Here is a 22,564-nt window from a genome sequence, read left to right on the forward strand (position 1 = left end):
GCTGATTGTTAGGTTAAATTCATAATTATATTCAATAACCAATTAATATTTCTATTTTTATTAATTATACTTCAATCGCCAAAATAATGTATATTATATTTGTACAGTGCTGAATTAACAAAACTTTTGGTGATTGTACTGTGTAACTTGGATAAAAGGTATTTATGACAAATAATTTCAGTTGTAATGAATAACTTAGGTCCTAAATAAAGTATATTATAAATTTGTTACTCACAACCGTTTTTTTATAATGGTATTTCTATATACAGAATATGAGTATTCAGTAAATAAATTGTTATATATTCTAAAAGCTTTGCAGATATGTATGTAAAGCTTACTATCTGTAAATAGTTGGTTTGTCTGTTCCTAAAACCCATATGAATACAAACCTCCTTAGAAAATGTTAATGATTAAGAAAATTCCCTTAGTGAAGTAGAATTGACATACTCAAAGAAATTCATTTCTTACTTTAAAGATATAAGAAAAAATTTATAAGTTTAGAATTTGAAAGAGAAAGTCTGAAGGATTCTCATTCACATTCCAGTCAAACTCGTCATGCACTTGCCTCTCAAACAATCTTATGTTATTACTAAAAGAATGTTTGCTTCACTACTAACATAAAAATTTCCATTGTTGTTATTAAGAAGAGGGAGTACTAAATTTTCAATTTGGTTTACGAGGCACTGATTAAATTTGATTAGATAGGTATTATTCCTGTCATTAAGAAAATATTTTTCATTTTTGCTTCTTACTTCATTCTTAAGTAGCCGACAGGCAGCTTTATGTATATTTTACAACGTTGATATACAGTTTTTATGTAGTCTTTTCTTTCATTAAAAAAAAATTTCTTTTTTAACTATAAATATCCACTCTTGTCATAAAGATACTGTTTTTTCTTTCATATGCTACAGTTTTCTGGTGTAGCAAATGGATCCTTATATATTTTTTGAAATTGTATCTTTGAAATTACAAAAAAAAAAACATTGAATGTTACACTAACTGTAGTAAGAAAATACAGCACAATATTTATCAGTAAGCCTGCAGTTTATAACTAACCCATCTATCAGTTTTAATTTTATCCCAAGTGCTGACTAAACTGATTAAAATGATCATTATAAACAAAAAAAAAATGTTACTTTAATTTCTCTCTACTAACTGGAAAACGTGAGAAAACATTGTTAATACATAAGTGTTCACTCTGTGTAGGAAAATTGTTGGAGTTTATATTAATTTTTAAAAGTTATAAAAAAATAAATATGTAATCATTTTGTTCATGTTGACATTAAACTCGGTATGGATATTAGATACAAGTTAGTTAAATCTTAATATAATTTAAGTTTCTACAATTAAACAATCTCAATTAGAGATGTATATTTAGAATTAAGCAACCAAGTTTTATTTGCCTCTAAATCCCTAATGTCTTTAGTGATCGGAAAAAATTACTTTTGCAAAATTTATGTTTTCTTTTATGATAACAGAAGATCCACAGTTTTTAAAATATAAACCATCCAGTTTGTAACCATCTGGCATATACAGATCGTTTCTTGATTTCCTCAGTGTTCACTCTGTTAGCATATAATGCATTTGAATTTGGATAACAAGATTGCTATTATAATCCCTGATAAACTCTTCAACCTGTAATCTTTCTTATTCATAAGTCATTAAAGGTGAATTAAAGTTTCAAAGATTCATTTTGTAATTCTGTATTCTTCTTTATATATTTGTCCCTGAGGAGAAAAAATTTTAATAAAGATTAATGCCTTGTGCAATAAAATAAAGAATTCTGTGTAAATTTATGAACTGTATTTATTATGACTGGTGCATTCCTGATATTGATATCATGAGTTGCATTAAACAAACAAATTAAAACTGTATAAGGTAATGTTTTATGTTTAATGAACACATTTTTTTAAACAGTCAGATTGATTGCAGTTTTCATTTGGATGAGTGTTGCATGTATTTAGTGACTAATGACCCACAGTTAATGTAACTTTTTTTTTTCACCTTCCTTAATTTCATATAAGCATTTTTTTTTTTTTTTACAATAAATTTAAACCTGGAAGGGGTTTTCTGACAAAACCCCCAACAAATATTGTTACAGACCTTTTCCATTTTTATTTTTTTAGAAATCCCTTTCTCTTAAAATTTTTTGTTGAAATGCAGACTTATGAGTAACCATAAAAATATACAACTTTTCTATATGGGATTAAGTTAGAATCCTTATTCAAAAAGGAAGGAAAAGGGATTTTAAAAGGAAATTTTTAGTAACTGATTTTATTCCATTTTTTCTGTTGAAATATTTTATCAGAATGCTTCTATAAATTTTAACAACAAACCATTCATGTTAAAAGTAACGCCCTTGTTAGACATTAAAATTATCAAGAAAAAGATATTATTATTATTATTGTATTAATCTGAATAAATACAAGACAAGGGTGAATCAAATATAAACCGAATTTTTTGTTTTATAATTTATTGAAGAATAATAAAAATACATACAATATTATTCTTCTACATAATTTCCCCTTCTGGAAATACATTTTTCTCAGCAGATAGCTAGCTTTTGATCCCACTATCATAAAATGAAGGTAGGCATGACATCAACCAATTGCATGCAAATGCTTCAACAGCAGCATTGTATTAAAATTTCTGTCCTCCAAGTGCTTATTTTAGTGGCCCAAATAAAGGATAATCACGGGATGATAAGTCTGGACTTTGTGGAGGGTGATCCAGTGTGTATGAGGATGCAATTTTTTCTTGATTTTGAGCTGAGGTATGGGACCAAGCATTGTCATGAAGCAGAATGATGTCTGGGATTGAAAATTGACATCTTTTTTGACGATATGCAAGTTTTGCTTCATACAAAAGTTGGTAGTAGTATGCAGAATTCACTGTACGATGTTCATGGAGAAAGTCAATGAAAATCAAAATGCAAAGCTGCTTTGAAATCAAAAAATACTGTGGCCAGGACCTTTTCAGTTGACATCGAGTTTTGACTGTAATAGTTGCAGTTTCTCCCTTTTTTTCGCCACTCCATACAACCTTCAACCTGTAATCTTCATTGCCTGTTTTGATTCTGGAGTGTAATGGTGCACCCACATTTCATCACAGATTTTGATTTGGCAAAATAGATTCTCCTTTAGTTTGGTAATGACTCAACAACCACTGGCACACCTCTAGCCAATAGAGCTTCTGATCTTTGGTGAAAAGATGAGGGACCCATCGTGCTGCCACTTTTTAAATCTAAGATCACCAGTAATGATTGCCTGAGCACTGCCACAGCTTATTCCGATCTCAGAAGCATTTTCTGCAATTGTTAATTGACAGTCGTCCTTGATAAGGTGATGAACCATGTAAACATTTTCAGCAGTAGCGCTTATCCTTGGTGACGTTGGTGACCGTCATTTTCAACTAGTTTTCATCCTTCTGAAAACTGCTTATGCCAGTCATACACTTGCATCTTTTTAAGTATGTTGTCCCCAAACTGTGCCTCAAGTCTTGTCAAAATTTCAGATAGTTTCACACCGTCGTGAGAAATTTAATAATAATAATACATTGTACAACGTGTGATGCTACCTCCTGCTCCGACATTGTGATAATGACTAGAAAAAAGTAGTGAACTGGCTTTCTATGAGCAGGATCCCCTCCACGCATTCCTGCATACAATAATGAGAAGCCACACCCCTCTTCATTAGCCGTGTGTCAACGACAACAAAAATTCAGATTTATATTTTATTCACCCTCGTAAGTCTAAAGTAGTATGTTTTTTTTTAAGGGGGGGATAAACCTCTTCCTCAAAAATGTGTTAAATCAAAGCATATATTTTGGTTACGCTTAAGATAAGCCCATCGTGCAGATTTTGTAAAAATTTGTCTGGTCAAAATTGCGATATATTCTGATAAACAAACTGAGAAAGTTTCATTTTTAAAAAATATAATTCAGTCATTTTGTAAGAAGCTATTTCTGAGCAGTGTATATATTGGAAAAAAATATAATTTACATTATAGGTACCATACTACAGTGTGAAAAAAAGGTCCTTTTACATGTTAATAGCATAGTACAGTTAGATATGTAGACAAAACATTGGTATGAATCCAAACAACAGAATATTTCAACATTTATGTCTGGTTAACATTAACGTTTATTGTGAATAACATTGCTGCAAACATTCAAGGTTCATTTATTGGTTTGGAAACAGTTCATTTATTTGTGTGCGGACACTCACAACTAAAGTGTGGTGGAGCGCTGTCTTGTTGAAGTGTAACGATGTCAGCTATTCCTCTTGCCACTCATTCTGGAAGCTACCACGTGTTAATCCTGTGATTAACATAAAAACATTATATTCTCTGACGAGTGTGCAATTTTTCACATCTCACAAAATGAATTCAGGCAGAGATAACAGCAGACCATCTGCTTGGACCAGATTTCTTTGATGGTTGTGTGAACCAGCACAGCTATCTTCACATGATTAACACATGGTTGCTTACAGAATTAATGGCAAGAGGAGTAGCTGACGTCGTTACCCTTCAAAAAGATGACGCTCCACCACATTTTGCTGTGAGTATCTACACACAGCTAAATGAACTGTTTCCAGACCAATAAAAGGACCTTGAACCTTTGTAACAATGTTATTCACAATAGATGTTAATGTTAACCAGACATAAATGTTGAAATATTCTGTATTTTTGTATTCATAACAATGTTTATCTACATACCTAACTGTACTTACTATTAACATGGAAAGGGACTTTTTGCTCACATTGTATGCATCGGACTAAATATAATTTTTAAGCAATTGTCTTTTCCAGTTTCAGGATGGTCATTCCTGAAAGTTTAATTATTTAAATCCCACTGGGCCAATACATGGTTTACATGAATATTTAAATCTGTTAAAATTATCTTCTCCTTTTTTATATTTAAATTTGAGTTCAGCATACAGGTGAATGTGAATGTTCTGGCTGACTAGTAGTTTGGGTGAACAAACACTTCTGTTTACAATTTTTTTTTATTTACATGTTTAAATTCTTGGTTGAACTTACATTAATTCATAGTGTGTTCATTATAACTAGTTAACAATACTACAGATTTAGTTACAGTAACTTAATTTTTAATGTTTTTTTCTATTATATATATTTTACATAATGTGTTGTGTTTAACCAGGAATCAAAACATCATTTATTAAAGTAGTGAATGAAACAGCATTTATTGCTCGAAAATGTGAAATGGTACCCATTGAATGGGTTACCAGAAGATTAGCTACTGGTTCATTTCTAAGAAGATATCCTGGGGTACCAGAAGGTTATAAGTTTAATCCACCATTACAAGAAACATTTTTCAAGGTATTATTTTCTTTTTTAAATTTCTTTATAAAATAACACAAATAAATCTTATTAGATTAGTACATAAAATACAATTTTGTTGATCACATCAGGAATCTGTATAATTAATTGTAAGATAGATATGATTAAAGACTATATTAATTATTTAAAATACAAACACATGAAATAATGTTAAGGTAAATACATAAAGTTCATGAAGATCTTAAATATAAAAATAATTTTCATTTCCAAAGGTGATATTTATATATACATTGAACAAGATGTTGAAAATTTGGGATTTAAAAAAAAATTGATTGGTATATTTTTTAAATTCGTTAACAAAGTAATATTATTTCTGTAAAAAAATCCATTCTGGATTTTGTAATCCATTCTGTAAAAATGAATTGATGAGAAAATTTTTTGGTACTTAGTATTAGCCCATCGACCATAACCATAATGATCCCGTAACTTTGAAAATACTTCAAAGTTAGTAGTAAATGCATAATGATACTGTAACTTTGAAGTATTTTCAATTTATAATTATAAATATAAATAAACCAAATTCAACCTGCGCTCGCTTTGCTCGCTAACCTCAACTAATTAACAGTTTTGATTATTTAAATAATAAATAATTGCAATAATTACTGAATTTTTTTTTTTTTTACTTCCGGGATCACTGTTAGGTATTACTTCGAGGATGAGATGAATGACAATTTTTGTAGTGTGTGAAAATTCTATACCTGACCGGGATTCAAACCCGGGACCTCCAGGTGAAAGGTCAAGATGCTACCACTCGCGCCAAGGAGGCCGGCTGAATTTTTTATTTAAATACTCAAAAGATTACTATGTTAATTAGTCAAGGTTAGCGAATGAAGTGATTGTAGCTTAAGTTTGGTTAAATTATATTTATAAAACAAATGAATATAAATGATTATAAAAATGGTAATATTAATAGTTATATCGGGTGATATTAACAATAATCTAAAAGTTTGTAATTTATTGATCAACAAGCAAATATGTAAGTATTTTAATGGTTCTTTAATTTATTAAAAATGGCATCGGATACATAATAAAGTTCTTTCTCATAATCTGAAGTATTATATTGTGGTCTGCAAAAGCAGTTCTTGTTGTCTGGTTTGGTAGAGGTGGATATTTTATTTTTTAACAATAATTAAATATTCTTTTAAGTATTTCTTAATAACAAAAATATGTTTTCCTTCTCTGTCTTTAAATTTAGAGATCTTTTGTTTCTGTGTTCAGAAATAAATAATACAGTGGTATCACAAAAAAATTCTAAGCTGAAGTATAACAAAATTCATGATCTAAAGAGCTTAAAGAAATGTTAATTAGATCTCTATTCACTTATATGCAAATTTTTCAGATGAGTTATTTTACTCTGAACTTTGTACATTTTGGTAAGCTCTTTGATATGGCTACTATAATGATATATGGATTATGTAAATTTGGGTCCTTGAGGCCAAAACCTTTAATTAGACATTCTTAATTTGTCATATAAATAGAAATACTTATCCAGTTCAACTGGATGTCCTGTTCAGTTTACCACAAGTTCTACCATGCAGTGGAATGAAAGACTAGAAAGTCTAAACCCTTTTCTTTTTTCTGTTTAGCCTCCAGAAGCACTGTAAGGTATTACTTAAGAGGATGATATGTATGAAGTGTAGTCTAGTACAGTTTCAAGTTGACCGTTCCTGAGATGTGTGGTTAATTGAAACCCATCCACCCAAGAACACTGGTATCTACAATCTAGTATTTAAAATCCATATAAAAGAATCCTTTATTAAGAAAGATTTGAACCTTAGAACTCTTGACTTCAAAATCGCTGATTTTTCAATTACAAGTTCACCACTACTCAACCCAGTGGGTAAAAAAAAAACTAAAACCTAACTTATTTTATTTGCACACATTTTCTCACCATTATGTAATTTATTTTTACTTTAATAAATACAGCTTCAATGCTTGTATGCATTCGCATGCGCACACACATGCATGCGCACTCGCACGCATTGTTATTTATTCTTCAGTTTCATGTATTGAAACTAGTTTATAGTTACAGTTATGTATTAACTTCCAAAAAACAGCTTTAAAACATATTGATAGTAATCTGAATTACAGGAAATCTCAAATCATTTTGGTAAACAATATATTAAAGCAAGCATAAAACATAATAAATACCTATGTAAGAGATGCATAACAATATATATTATATGATGAAATTCATTAAAAATTAATTTGTTGGAACTGGAATCAGCTGACTTAACTTTTTTATTGATGGTACATCCAAAGTAATGAAGTGGTTGTTAATAAATCATAACTTCGGAGGAGGTACAAATGACTTTTTGTTGTTGGTTTTCTTTAATTGATTTATTTGCATTTTTCATGTACTCATATATGTGATAAATATCTAAAGCCCTGCAATTAATATTTTTTTGTATCAGGTCTGTCTCTTACATTTAGTAAATTATTGATCATATAAGTAAACCTATTTGAGCTATCAAATTCCAACAGGCTTTGAATATGTTTTCATTTTACATTAATGGAAGTGATTTTCATGATAAAGAAGAAGCAGTTACAGATTTGATTGCTATAAAAATATTTTTTTAACTATTTTATAGGAAGGCTGAAATTTCTATTTCCCATCTTGAATCCAAGTTAATTGTTAAATGCCAAGATGTGGTGTATGATTTTTTTTGTTTGTAAAATTTGATGAAAAATGCAATCATGAAACTAGATTTTTAATAACTCAATTTTTTAAATATCAGTAACCACAATTGTTATAAAAAGTGGGAAATGAAATGAAGGAAGTATGATATATGTAGTTTTTTCATTGTATATTAACTTCAGGTTAAATAATGTTCAATAATGTACTTGTGAAAATAATGCTACTTGATGTAAAGCAACTTCAACTATTATTAAAGCCATTCACCATTTTATTCAGTAATTAGCAGGTATACAGTTATGCAAGCTGTAGAATGTGGTAATAAAATGTTGTAGATCAGCCAATATTATTTATTTAAAACAAAAAAAAAATTAAAAAAGTAAATGAGTTTTAAATATTAATTTACTTATTACTTTATTAATGTTAATTTTTTATTTTGAACGAATGAACAGTTTGTTGAAACACTTTTTGTCCTGGATTTGGATTAGGCATCATTAGAGGATTACAAAAATATGAATGTCCACAGTTGGCTGTTGGGTTCATCTCAAAATGGCTGCCAAAATTAAAATTTTATAATCATTATGTAGTAACAATGTATGTTATTAAGTTGGTTCAAATGCACTAATAAAAATTTTACTAAAATGTATAAAATATGTAAATATCAATTTTGTAAATCAAATGTAATAATCCAAAATAGTGGAAAAACTAACTTTTTAATAATTGAAAAAAAAAAATGTCATAAAATTATCAAAACACAAGATGAATAAATTATATTAGCTTAGTGTGTGCAGGACAGGATTTACATGTTTTGCACCCAAGGACCAGGCAAAATTGCCACCCCTCACCTATCCCATCACTTCCCCTTGGCAGTCCTCTTCCTGGATCCAATTTTTTAACCAACACTATCCTACTAAATCAGCTTCATAAATTTTGATAGTTTTTAATCATTTTCTTTTAAAATTTTGAAAAACATAAGAATTTTGAACATTCTTTTGTATCAGTTGGATCAATTTTCTGCAAAGACGGTGTTGCTATGGTGATTTCCTCAGCATTCAAGCTACATAGATTTGTTAAGTAGGAGAATCTCTGTCGAGAAACTCAATATAGATAGTCAGTGATTTTCTTGTTCAAATCAGAAAGAAGCTTATTAATGAACACATTAAAGCTTTCTTGAAAACTATGGTCTTTATTTTCTTTTTCCTCTCTCACCAGGTTCAAATGAGTCAGTTTCATCAAAGAACTTCTTCCTTTTTATTGATCTTTTAGGCGTATCTTCTATATATTTACCATCGAATTCAGTTACAAGAATAGTTTGGAAGTTTAGTTTTTTTCACCAGCCATCTTACAGAAGTTAAACAGATCTTTCAGTTCATATACAAATGCAATCAGCATCACAACTGCAGCTGCATTCATATAGCATAATTGTATCATTTCACTAAGAGTTAAATCTATTGAGAATGTCACCCCATAAACCTGCCATAATGAAGTACAATGCAAACAAAAGCCTTGTTCTTTTCATCTTGGCTGTTCCCGTGCCTATGTTTTATTCAGCAACAAGGTGTTCCTCTTTACCAACTCTTTATGGGATTGATTGAATGACCTTTTCTCTGACTGCTGGATTGGTCAGCATGGACCCAATGACAGAGCTTTTTTGCAGTGGCCTCCAAGACCACACGATCTGACCCTCCATGTGATTTTTCCTTTGGGGGTTTTATAAAGGATTTTGTGTATGTGCCTCCCCTATTTACTGATCTATCCAATTTGAGATGCAGGACTGTTGTAGCAGTTAGTTATTGCTTCCATTACATGCTGGTTTTTTTGTCCTCTGAAAGATGGTAAACTACAACTTTACAAACTGGTAATGCCACTGTGTCCAGAACATGTCAATGAGTAGCATCCAGGGAAATGAGAATGAAATACCAACACCGATATTAGTATTAACTGGATACCACGACCAGCAAAATTAGACAGCACTGAGTGCAGTTTTACTCTGTGCTGTTGACATTTATTACAATAGCTAATGACCATAGCAGTCAGTGACATTTGAAATTGTTATAAAAAAAATTCAGTATATAAAAGTAGATAGTGACAAAGTCTATTATCGTTTGGGTGTGTACCATGTGATGAAAGGTGCTCACACTGAACACTTAAAGGCAAAAACTACAAATTCCTCTTTCATTTTAATTGTGGCTCATTACTGTAAGTCAGTTAAGAAATATTAAATAGCTTGAAAAGCCTCAATATTCTTTTTTTATACCGTGTATTTATATTAGTGATATTAAAATTACAATATTTTCGTTATTTGTAATAATAGATTAATAGGTAAATAGAGTAATGTAGAAAATTCAGGAATTACCATTAACCATTCAGTTAACGAATGACATTCATTAATAGAGTATTCTAAGTCATATTCATCGATAAATTAAGGTTTAATTTAAGGTTTTTGACCAACATTTTGTTAAATCTAAATTTAGTATTAGTGAATGATTTTTGTTAACTATGAACCGGTTTAGGCTAATGATGTTAGTTTTTTATTTTTTTCAGTTGTGTTTTAATTGGTAATTTATTCCTATTATCTATTAAAAGGGTTAACAATTAACCCTTTAATTTATTACACAAATTAATTCTAATTTGTGTAATTATGTTTTTAGTTTTATGTATATTTTGTAATCTATGTTAGGGAACATATAAATCTTGTATGATGCACTTGTTAGAAATATTTGGATGTAATTACATCATTAATTTTATTACATAAACAATAACAGTGTTGTTTACCATTTATGTTTTTTTTGTGTGATTGCTTATTTATTACTATTTATTCATAATGCATCATTTAAATAACAGTTTTAGATAATTACTTTTTTAATGTTTAAATAGCATGATACATATTGTTTTTTATTTGTTACGTCATCATTATTCTAATTATTTTTTTATTGTTTTATGTCATTTATCAGATTTGACTTGTTTTATTTTTGAATTTTTGAAATTATTTTCATAATATGTTAGAACAGAAATAATTTTTAATCACATTTTTCATTGGCCAGTTAGAGGTAACAAAAGGCTTTACACTTCAAAGAATTAGTGTAGGGAACGAACTCTATTAGCTTCTTATGTAGCTTGTTCTAAGTTAAGGAGTGTTCTTGGACCTGGAATTTTATCATTAACATTGTATAGTCATGTTAATTGAACTCTTTTTATATCAGTCGTTTGACTAGTTTGGTGGTACCACCTCCATTTCTTTCTTCTCTTCGTTAGTCTTTAATCCCAACAACTGACAGTTTCAGTTATTTGCTTAATATATTCTTACTTATTCATTTAAGTAAATGATTTTCTAAGGAAAATTATCATATTCATTCTGATCTCATGTATGGAATTAAGAATTAATGAGAATTATTAATACTAATTGTGTTCTTAAAATATTTTTTGTCCTCTGCAAGATGTTAAATTGCACTGTTTACAAACTAGTGATTCCACTGTGTCCAGAACATGTCAATGAGTAGCATCCAGGAAAATGAGAATGAAATACCAACATCGATAGTAATATTAACTAGATACCACAGACCAGCAAAATTAGACAGCACTGAATGCAGTTTTACTCCGTACTATTGACATTTATTATAGTAGCTAATGACCATAGCAGTCAATGACACTTGAAATTGTTTATAAAAAAAAGGTTTTCTGTTGTGAAATGCTTTATAAGCAAAACAGCAGTAGGAGAGGCAAAGTATAAAATATTTTGAAATATAAATAGTGTAGAATTTTGGTAACTAGATGGCTTAATTGAGTTTGAAATAAATTGGTTTAAGAACAGAGGTGTTTATCTTGGTAGTAGAAGAATTTAAAAAGTTAATGGATCATATCTTCAAGTATCTTGCCTCTTAGTTAAGTTTATAATAAATAAAAATCCAGACCGAAAAAGAAAATAACAAGGAAATTAAAAACTTAGAGGACAAAAGTGTTTACATAAAGAAGATAACTGAAGATGTAGGAGAGAAGTACAATATCGCATTTTTGTTGAAATTAAAAGTAGGATATAAAGGAATAGATAGAGTATACTGCATCTAACTAGTTACAACAGTGACAAAGTTAGTAAATATAACTTATTTTCTAAAAAATGAGGATTTAAATTTAGTAAGTTTGGTTAGATGTAAATAGTTGAAATGTTTTCTTGTACATTGATAAGTTTATAAAATAAAACCATTATTTTGTACATACATTATTTTTGAGATGAAACAAATTAATGTTAATTTTTATGGATTTAATAACTGCAGTGAGATAATTAAAATCATTTAACTGGATTTGATAAAGTAAAAATTTATTGTTGTGTAACCTTGAGTGATATTAATTCATATAGTATTTACCATGTAATATTTTTTTTACAAATTTAAAAATATATACAATTATAATTAGTTTTTTAATTACATTTAGCTGTGTCCAATAATTTTTTTTTTTTAAATAAACTTCATAATTAAACTGTATAACTATTATGTAATCAGAACAATTAAAAATATAGAAACATAACATTTTTTAAGTGAATTTTTTGTTACTTAGTTTATCTAATATCAAATGTTCAGCTAACAATCATTTTAATTGGCTTGATAATTAAGTTTTATAATAGGTTATCAAAATTTCAGTCATGTGTCAGAACAATTTAGTCAAATTTTAGGTATTGTAGAATTTAAATGACTTGTTTTTAATTTTTGGATTAAATAATAATGAATTTTACTGCTCTTCAGCATGCTTATAAAGTTGTTTTAGTACATTGCATTATGACTGTTTGGGAAGCAGTATGGATTTTAGCCCTACTGATTTCTTTTGTTACTATTGCTACAGACAAAAAAACAAAACAGGCTAACAATAACAAGTTAACTATATGATTCACACTATTAGAATTTTCCACTTCTAATTTTAATTATTAGTTTTTCCCATCTACCTGTCCCTCTAATATCAAAGCGAGTATTCCAGGATGTCTTAAAATGTAGCCTATAAATTTGTCTCTTCTTTTAGCTATTTTTCCCAAATGCTTCTTTCTTCATCAATTTGCTGCAACACCTTTTCGTCACTTTATCTACCCATTCTCCTCTCTTATGATTTTTAACATCCTCCTATAGTACCACATTTCAAAAGCTTCTAATCCTTTCTTCTCAGATACTCTGATTGTCCAAGTTTCACTTCCATATAAAGCTGTGCTCCAAACATATACTTTCAAAAATCTTTTCTTGACGTTTAAATTAATTTTTGAAGTTAATTTTTGATTTCATTAGTTTCGTGTTCTTGTTTATTTTCATGCAGTAGCTCTTGCGTAGGACTTCATCCATGCCGTTCAGTGTTCCTTCTAAATCCTTTTTACTCTCAGCTAGAATTACTATATCATCAGCAAATCGTAGCATCTTTATCTTATCACCTTGTACTGTTACTCCGGATCTAAATTGTTCTTTAACATCATTAACTTTTAATTCTGCATAAAAATTGAAAAGTAACTGGGATAGAAATTATCCTTGTCGGACTCCCTTTTTTATTACGGCTTCTTTCTTAAGTTCTTCGATTATTACTGTTGCAGTTTGATTCCTGTAAATGTTAGCAATTGTTCTTCTGTCTCTGTACTTGAACCCTACATTTTTTAAAATGCTGAACATTTTATTCATATCTATGTTATCAAATGCCTTTTTTAAGTCTATAAATGTTAGTTTGTTTTTCTTTAATCTTACTTCTGCTGTTAATGTAAGCGCTAAAATTCCTTCCCTTGTCCCTATATGTTTCCTGAAACCAAATTGGTCTTCTCTCAACCACTCTTCTCTCAATTCTTCTGTACAGAATTCTAGTTAAAATTTTTTATGCATGAATAGTTAAGCTAATTGTTTTGTATTCATCACATATGTCTGCTCCTGCTTTCTTTGATATCATGACAATAACACTCTTTTTGAAGTCTGATGAAACTTGCTCTTTTTCGTAAATATTACACACCAGTTTGTGTAATGTATCTGTTGCTTCCTCACCTGCACTGTGCAGTAATTCTGCAGGTATCCTGTCTATCCCAGGAGCCTTTCTGCTATTCAAATCTTTCAATGCTCTCTTAAATTCAGATCTCAGTATTGTATTCCTCTTTTCATCCTTTTTGACTTCCTCTTCTTCCTCTATAATACCAGTTTCTAATTCATTTCTTCCGTATAACTCTTCGATACATTCTATCCACCAATCGACTTTTTCCTTTGTATTATAAACCTGTGAACCGTTTTTATTTAACACATTATTAGATTTTAATTTATGTACCACAAAATTTTCCTGTATGATCCATCTATTTTACTAATGATCATCTCTCTTTCCACTTCTGAACACTTTTCTTTAATCCACTCTTCTTTCATTAATTTGAATTTCCTGTTTATAGTACTTTTTAATTATCGATAGTTCCTTTTACCTTCTTCATCAGCAGCATTCTTATACTTTCTACATTCATCCATCAGCTGCAATATATCATCCGATATCCAAGGTTTTCTACAAGTTCTCTTTGTTCCACCTAAGTTCGCTTATGCTGATTTAAGAATTTCCTTTTTAAATTCTCCCATTCTTCTATATGTTGTACCTTATCTTTTTCACTCAGACCTCATGCAATGTCCTCCTCAGAAGTCTTCTTTACCTCTTCTTCTCTAAATTCCACCAATTCATCTGACACCTTTTCTTCAGGTTTTTAAACCCCAATCTACATTTCATTATCACTAAATTTTGGTTGCTATCAATGTCTACTCCTGGATATGCTTTGCAGTCTAGTTGATTTCTAAATCTTTGTTTAACCATGATATAATCTATCTGATACCTTGCAGTATCACTTGGTATTTTCCATGTGTATATTTTTCTGTTATGGTTTTTAAACTTAGTGTTGGCAATTACTAAATTACACTTCATAAAAAAACTCAATAAGTCAGTCCCCTTTTTCGTTCCTTTTGCCCAGCTCTTATCCACCCACAATATTTCCTTCCTTGCCTTTTCCAATGCTTGCATTCCAGTCTCCAGCTATTATTAAATTTTCATTCCCTTTTATGTGTTTAGTTTCTTCATCAATTTCTTTGTATATACCCTCTACCTCATCATCATCATGGGCACTTGTAGGCAGCATATAGATCTTAATAATTATTGTCAGTTTTTATTTTATCCTTACTACAATGATTCTTTCGCTAAGCTTTTTGAAATACTTTACTCTCTTTCCTATCTTCTTGTTCATTACAAAACCTACGCTTGACTGCCTGCCCTTTATTTGACTTTGTTTTAAAATCACCTGCTAAAAGTCTTTTTCCTTTTCTCACCGAACCTCACTAATTCCTACTACATCTACATTTAACCTATCTATTTCCCTCTTTAAATTTTCTAACCTACCAACCTTTTTTGGACTTCTAACATTCCATGCTCTGACTTGTAGAATGTTGTTGTTTTATTTTCTGGTGACCCCTTCCATAATAGTCCCCACACAGAGATCTGGATGTGGGACTAGTTTACTCCGGAATATATTACCAAGGATAGCACCTTCATCTTTTTTACATGAAAATGCAGAGAGCTACATTTTCTTGGAAAAAAAATAGCTGTAGTTTTCCATTGCTTTCAGCTGTGCAGTACTCAGAAGATTGAGTAATGTTATATACAACTACTTAAAGAGCTGTTGCCCTCTTTCAGGAATCATTCCTTAGTCTGGCTCTCAACAGATACATCTCCAATGTGGTTGCACCTTTCGTCCAGCTACTCTCTATTACTGAGCACTCAAGCCCCCTCACATCATTAGCAAGGTCTCATGATTCATAGAAGGAGATTGTAATATTAGATGTTCATATCTTGTTATTGTTGCTTAATTTCATTATCTTTTTGAAGAATGTGGTTTGTCTTTTTTTTTTTTTTTTTTGTCTTCAGTCATTTGACTGGTTTGATGCAGCTCTCCAAGATTCCCTATCTAGTGCTAGTCGTTTCATTTCAGTATACCCTCTACATCCTACATCCCCAACAATTTGTTTTACATACTCCAAACGTGGCCTGCCTACACAATTTTTTCCTTCTACCTGTCCTTCTAATATTAAAGCGACTATTCCAGGATGCCTTAGTATGTGGCCTATAAGTCTGTCTCTTCTTTTAACTATATTTTTCCAAATGCTTCTTTCTTCATCTATTTGCCGCAATACCTCTTCATTTGTCACTTTATCCACCCATCTGATTTTTAACATTCTCCTATAGCACCACATTTCAAAAGCTTCTAATCTTTTCTTCTCAGATACTCCGATTCTCCAAGTTTCACTTCCATATAAAGCGACACTCCAAACATACACTTTCAAAAATCTTTTCCTGACATTTAAATTAATTTTTGATGTAAACAAATTATATTTCTTACTGAAGGCTAGTTTAGCTTGTGCTATTCGGCATTTTATATCGCTCCTGCTTCGTCCATCTTTAGTAATTTTACTTCCCAAATAACAAAATTCTTCTACCTCCATAATCTTTTCTCCTCCTATTTTCACATTCAGCGGTCCATCTTTGTTATTTCTACTACATTTCATTACTTTTGTTTTCTTCTTGTTTATTTTCATGAGATAGTTCTTGCGTAGGACTTCATCTATGCCGTTCATTGTTTCTTCTAAATCCTTTTTACTCTCGGCTAGAATTACTATATCATCAGCAAATCGTAGCATCTTTATCTTTTCACCTTGTACTGTTACTCCGAATCTAAATTGTTCTTTAACATCATTAACTGCTAGTTCCACGTAAAGATTAAAAAGTAACGGAGATAGGAACATCCTTGTCGGACTCCCTTTCTTATTAGGGCTTCTTTCTTATGTTCTTCAATTGTTATTGTTGCTGTTTGGTTCCTGTACATGTTAGCAATTGTTCTTCTATCTCTGTATTTGAACCCTAATTTTTTTAAAATGCTGAACATTTTATTCCAGTCTACGTTATCGAAAGCCTTTTCTAGGTCTATAAACGCCAAGTATGTTGGTTTGTTTTTCTTTAATCTTCCTTCTACTATTAATCTGAGGCCTAAAATTGCTTCCCTTGTCCCTATACTTTTCCTGAAACCAAATTGGTCTTCTCCTAACACTTCTTCCACTCTCCTCTCAATTCTTCTGTATAAAATTCTAGTTAAGATTTTTGATGCATGACTAGTTAAACTAATTGTTCTGTATTCTTCACATTTATCTGCCCCTGCTTTCTTTGGTATCATAACTATAACACTTTTTTTGAAGTCTGATGGAAATTCCCCATTTTCATAAATATTACACACCAGTTTGTATAATCTATCAATCGCTTCCTCACCTGCACTGCGCAGTAATTCTACAGGTATTCCGTCTATTCCAGGAGCCTTTCTGCCATTTAAATCTTTTAATGCTCTCTTAAATTCAGATCTCAGTATTGTTTCTCCCATTTCATCCTCCTCAACTTCCTCTTCTTCCTCTATAACACCATTTTCTAATTCATTTCCTCCGTATAACTCTTCAATATATTCCACCCATCTATCGACTTTACCTTTCGTATTATATATTGGTGTACCATCTTTGTTTAACACATTCTTAGATTTTAATTTATGTACCCCAAAATTTTCCTTAACTTTCCTGTATGCTCCGTCTATTTTACCAATGTTCATTTCTCTTTCCACTTCTGAACACTTTTCTTTAATCCACTCTTCTTTCACCAGTTTGCACTTCCTGTTTATAGCATTTCTTAATTTCCGATAGTTCCTTTTACTTTCTTCATCACTAGCATTCTTATATTTTCTACGTTCATCCATCAGCTGCAATATATCGTCTGAAACCCAAGGTTTTCTACCGGTTCTCTTTATTCCGCCTAAGTTTGCTTCTGCTGATTTAAGAATTTCCTTTTTAACATTCTCCCATTCTTCTTCTACATTTTCTACCTTATCTTTTTTACTCAGACCTCTTGCGATGTCCTCCTCAAAAATCTTCTTTACCTCCTCTTCCTCAAGCTTCTCTAAATTCCACCGATTCATCTGACACCTTTTCTTCAGGTTTTTAAACCCCAATCTACATTTCATTATCACCAAATTATGATCGCTATCAATGTCTGCTCCAGGGTAAGTTTTGCAGTCAACGAGTTGATTTCTAAATCTTTGCTTAACCATGATATAATCTATCTGATACCTTCTAGTATCGCCTGGCTTTTTCCAAGTGTATATTCTTCTATTATGATTTTTAAATTGGGTGTTGGCAATTACTAAATTATACTTTGTGCAAAATTCTATAAGTCGGTCCCCTCTTTCATTCCTTTTGCCCAGCCCGTATTCACCCACTATATTTCCTTCCTTGCCTTTTCCAATGCTTGCATTCCAATCTCCAACTATTATTAAATTTTCATCTCCTTTTACGTGTTTAATTGCTTCATCAATCTCTTCGTATACACACTCTACCTCATCATCATCATGGGCGCTTGTAGGCATATAGACGTTAACAATCGTTGTCGGTTTAGGTTTTGATTTTATCCTTATTACAATGATTCTATCGCTATGCGTTTTGAAATACTCCACTCTCCTCCCTATCTTCTTGTTCATCACGAAACCTACTCCTGCCTGCCCATTATTTGACGCTGAGTTAATTACTCTAAAATCACCTGACCAAAAGTCGCCTTCCTCTTCCCACCGAACCTCACTAATTCCTACTATATCCACATTTGTCCTACCCATTTCCCTTTTTAAATTTTCTAGCCTACCAACCTTTTTCAAGCTTCTAACATTCCACGCTCCGACTCGTAGAATGTTATTTTTTAATTTTCTGGTGACCCCTTCCTTAGTAGTCCCCACCCGGAGATCCGAACGGGGGACTATTTTACCTCCGGAATATTTTACCAAGGAAGGCGCCTCCATTATTGCTATGTGAAAATGCAGAGAGCCACATTTTCTTGGAAAAAAAGCAGCTGTAGTTTTCCATTGCTTTCAGCTGCGCAGTACTCAGAGGACTGAGTGATGTTGATACGGCCGTTTAAGTCGTCCTGACTCACGCCCCTAACAACTACTGAAAGAGCTGCTGCCCTCTTTCAGGAATCATTCCTTAGTCTGGCTCTCAACAGATACCTCTCCGATATGGTTGCACCTTCGGTCCAGCTACTCTGTATCCCTGAGCACTCAAGCCCCCTCACCAACGGCAAGGTCTCATGATTCATAGAGGAGGCGGTTTGTCTTTATCAGAATTAATTCTTTGAGATTTACGTAATTAATGGGTTCTTGCTTATATATACTTGGTTCTATATATCTAGTAATTTATAAGGTAATAATGTAAACTATTTGGTTCAGTTTTAAAAATTTATCTTTGTTCTTTATTAGGTGGATTAAGCTAATAATATTTTGTTTTATTTTTAAAGTAAATGAAGAAATTCTGATATTGTTTTAATTCTATTCGTAATAGTTCCACTTTTATATCCTAGTCATCTGAAGGGTGTGATTTGTTATTCTGCCCATTTATTTTTTGTTGGTGAACAGACCTCCATCAACTTTCTCCTCAATATCTTAAAACTCAGCCTTTCTATGTAAAATCTGTAAAATATTTTTATCATTTAAAAAAAATGTTCATTTCACTCTGTTTTTTATACCTGCATGACAGAAGAATTAATATTGGTATAACTTTTTGTTATATTAAAGAATTCTATTCATTTGATTTCTATTAATTTGATAACAGATAATAAATGTTGTCTTGTAATATAGTGGAAAGTTTTAAGAATTTTTTTTATTTTGTCAAATACATTCAGGTATTGATTGTATTCTAATTCATATAAACAGTTTGTTTTAATAAGAAACAATTCTACCTATTGTAACTTTATTATTACAAAACTTGAAAGTAAAACAAGGCATAGAATATCTCAAATTTTCTTAATCTACAAGTATTTTTTAATTTCCTGGAAGGAAAAAAACATTTAAAAAATTTGCAGCCTGTAGATTTATAACTTCCAACTTGCATCAGTAATAAAATTGAGATTCCAAAACTCACATAATACAGTAATAAAACTGTCAAGTATGTTTGACTATCTGCTTATTAAATTTGTGAATCAGTTACTTGATTTTTAAGTAAATCAGAGACTTCGAGTAAATTGGATTGTTGGACAAAATTGTCATTGTTGTAATCAACACTTGTTTTGTTGGTATGAAGGTAGTATTTTTGGTGTTTAAAGACTCAGTCAAGTAATTATCTGAATACGTAGTCTAATTGAAGTTAAGATATAGTGAAGTGTTACAGGAAGACACAGGGATCAGGCTTCTGCAAATCGTTTAATTTGATCGTTGAGAGTTGTAAATTATGGTAGGTGGTTGTGGTTGGAAGAGGCCATACGAAGGCGAATAGTAGGTTGTGTAAATACACTGATGTTAATGTTTGCCGAGGCATTTGCATCGGTGGAATCCTGACAGATGCCAAACAGGATTGTCGTGTGTTATCAAGCTTAGAGGGTCTAAAAGACGACTTCTGGTAAAGCCCATCAGAACTAGGAATGGGGGTGGTGTGGCAACTGGGATCATCACAAGGTGGGAGTCTTTTTCTACGGGGGTCAGGATACCTACCTGCTTAAAAAAGGTTAAGTAATATTTACAATAAACATCTTGCCTAGAAAATTATAGAAAAAAAAATGTTTTTAAGTATTGAGGGACATTTTACATTATTCTAGTGATAATCGAGAGGCTTTTCTAATTTATTGCTATTTATGGTACATGTTCAAAGAAAATATTTAATGAAAATAAGACTGTTTCTATTTATAATATTTCATTTTTATAATAGTCCTAATATTTTTATTATGAGAGTTATTTTTATTACTTACATCCTTTTTTCTTCCTAAATTTAAACTTTTAAAAAAAATCCTATAATAAACTTTTTTTATTTCGAGTAATCATTTATAACTTACCGTTTGGAGCAGTAAACCTTTTATTACAAAATACAATTTAGATAAAAAACATTTCTGATATATGCCCTTAACATAAATATAAATGTGAGCATTGGAAAATAAAAATTATTTTTAAAAAATAATATTAATTAAGTAATTTGTAACACAGTATTTATAAAATTAGAGAGTAATCAGATATAATAAATTACTGTGATATCTTACAAAATTTGTTGTATTTTTCCTTCCAAGTCTTTAGAACTAGTCAGCCTATAGTTATTTAATAAAAATCACATAATATAAATCAGTATGCAATAAAATTGTAAAAAGAACCCAGAATTTAAAACAAGTTGTTAATTAATATCTTCAGGCATTGGTGATAAAAATACTGCCAATATTATTAACATACAAATTTTATTATTTGGCCATAGTTAAATGTTAGAATTAATTCAGCCATAAAATTTCTGTTTGAGGTTAAAATTGATAAAAAAATCTCCACAAAAAGATGTCACTTAGTGACATAATTTTTTTTAAAAAGAAGCTAAGTCACAGGTTTAGTGTATACAGTCTTGAGTGTACGAGTATATGGGAAACAGGATATCTTGTTATCTGCCAAAATTGTGTGTATGTCTTAATATGTAAGCTATTTGTGGTTGTGACAAATTTTTTTAGTAATTCCTAAACCAGAATTTATTGTTTAATCAAGAACATAAATTTTTGATACAAAATATAAGGTATTTTGTATTTGTATATAGGTATTTTGTATTTTTGATGCACTTCACATTTCATACCTTAAACTGTAACTACTACTTTGACTCTGAATTTTAGCTATAAATTGTGGTTTTATTGCTTCTGATTACCATTTAGATGAAAATTGTGTTATTATATTTGGTTTCTGAAGGCTTTGTCATATAACGAAGTGCAGTTGCCGAATTTAGTCGAGTAAACATTTTAGCTTGGTGATTCTTGAACATCGTATGATGAAACCCAGGGCTTCATATCTTATTCCATTCATGTTCCAGATTGCTTACGTTTTTATATAAACTTGATGCACCCATGTAACACATTTTGATAGCTATTGTGAGCATAGCAGAATTGTTTTAACGTATGAGTATGATATCAAAAATGTGTGTTACATGAATTCCTACATAATTAGCACACTTTCTTATGGATTATTATTTCATACCACCTGCTGTCAATACCACCATCTACCTTTCAAGGCTGCCAACTAAATGTTGTAGTCCAGAATTTTTCTAATAGCACTGCATTATTCTCATATTGAATTTTTTGATTTTTTATGTTCAAAGATTTTGATTTTTCTTATGAGTTTGATTTTTTATATTTAACTCTTAACTCTAACTCTAAAATTTACTTAAATTTTCTTAAAATTGCATACCATCAAATCTATTATTAACACCAGACCTTTTATATATTAAACTGATTATTTGCTGTGTTATGTGATAGTTGATTCTTGATTTTATTTATTTACTTTTTACTTGTATAGGACGATGCTAACCATGATCCTCAATGGGCGCAAGAACAGATAATATCAGCTGGTTTCAATCTAAATGGTGTTACTATTGCAAAAGATGAAGTTGATATTATGAGACGTTGTACCTTGTTAGTATTTGAAGTACTAGAAAAAGCATGGGCTTCTCAAGATTGTTGTCTTGTTGATATGAAAATTGAATTTGGCATTGATTCAAAAGGTATTTATTTATTGGGA

General features: G+C 30.6%; 1 protein-coding gene across 3 annotated transcripts in view; it reads left to right on the forward strand.

The window, feature by feature from the left end:
- Positions 1–22,564, forward strand: part of Paics (PAICS bifunctional enzyme) — a 49,248-nt gene that overhangs the window by 8,382 nt on the left and 18,302 nt on the right. For all 3 annotated transcript variants that reach the window (XM_075371678.1, XM_075371677.1, XM_075371679.1), the window contains 2 exons: positions 5,161–5,339; positions 22,343–22,547. In XM_075371678.1, coding sequence (XP_075227793.1) covers positions 5,161–5,339; positions 22,343–22,547 — 384 coding nt within the window. The remainder of the gene's footprint in view (positions 1–5,160; positions 5,340–22,342; positions 22,548–22,564) is intronic.

The sequence above is a fragment of the Lycorma delicatula genome, chromosome 7 (assembly GCF_047948215.1).
Source record: "Lycorma delicatula isolate Av1 chromosome 7, ASM4794821v1, whole genome shotgun sequence".
In the NCBI taxonomy this organism is placed as follows: domain Eukaryota; kingdom Metazoa; phylum Arthropoda; class Insecta; order Hemiptera; family Fulgoridae; genus Lycorma; species Lycorma delicatula.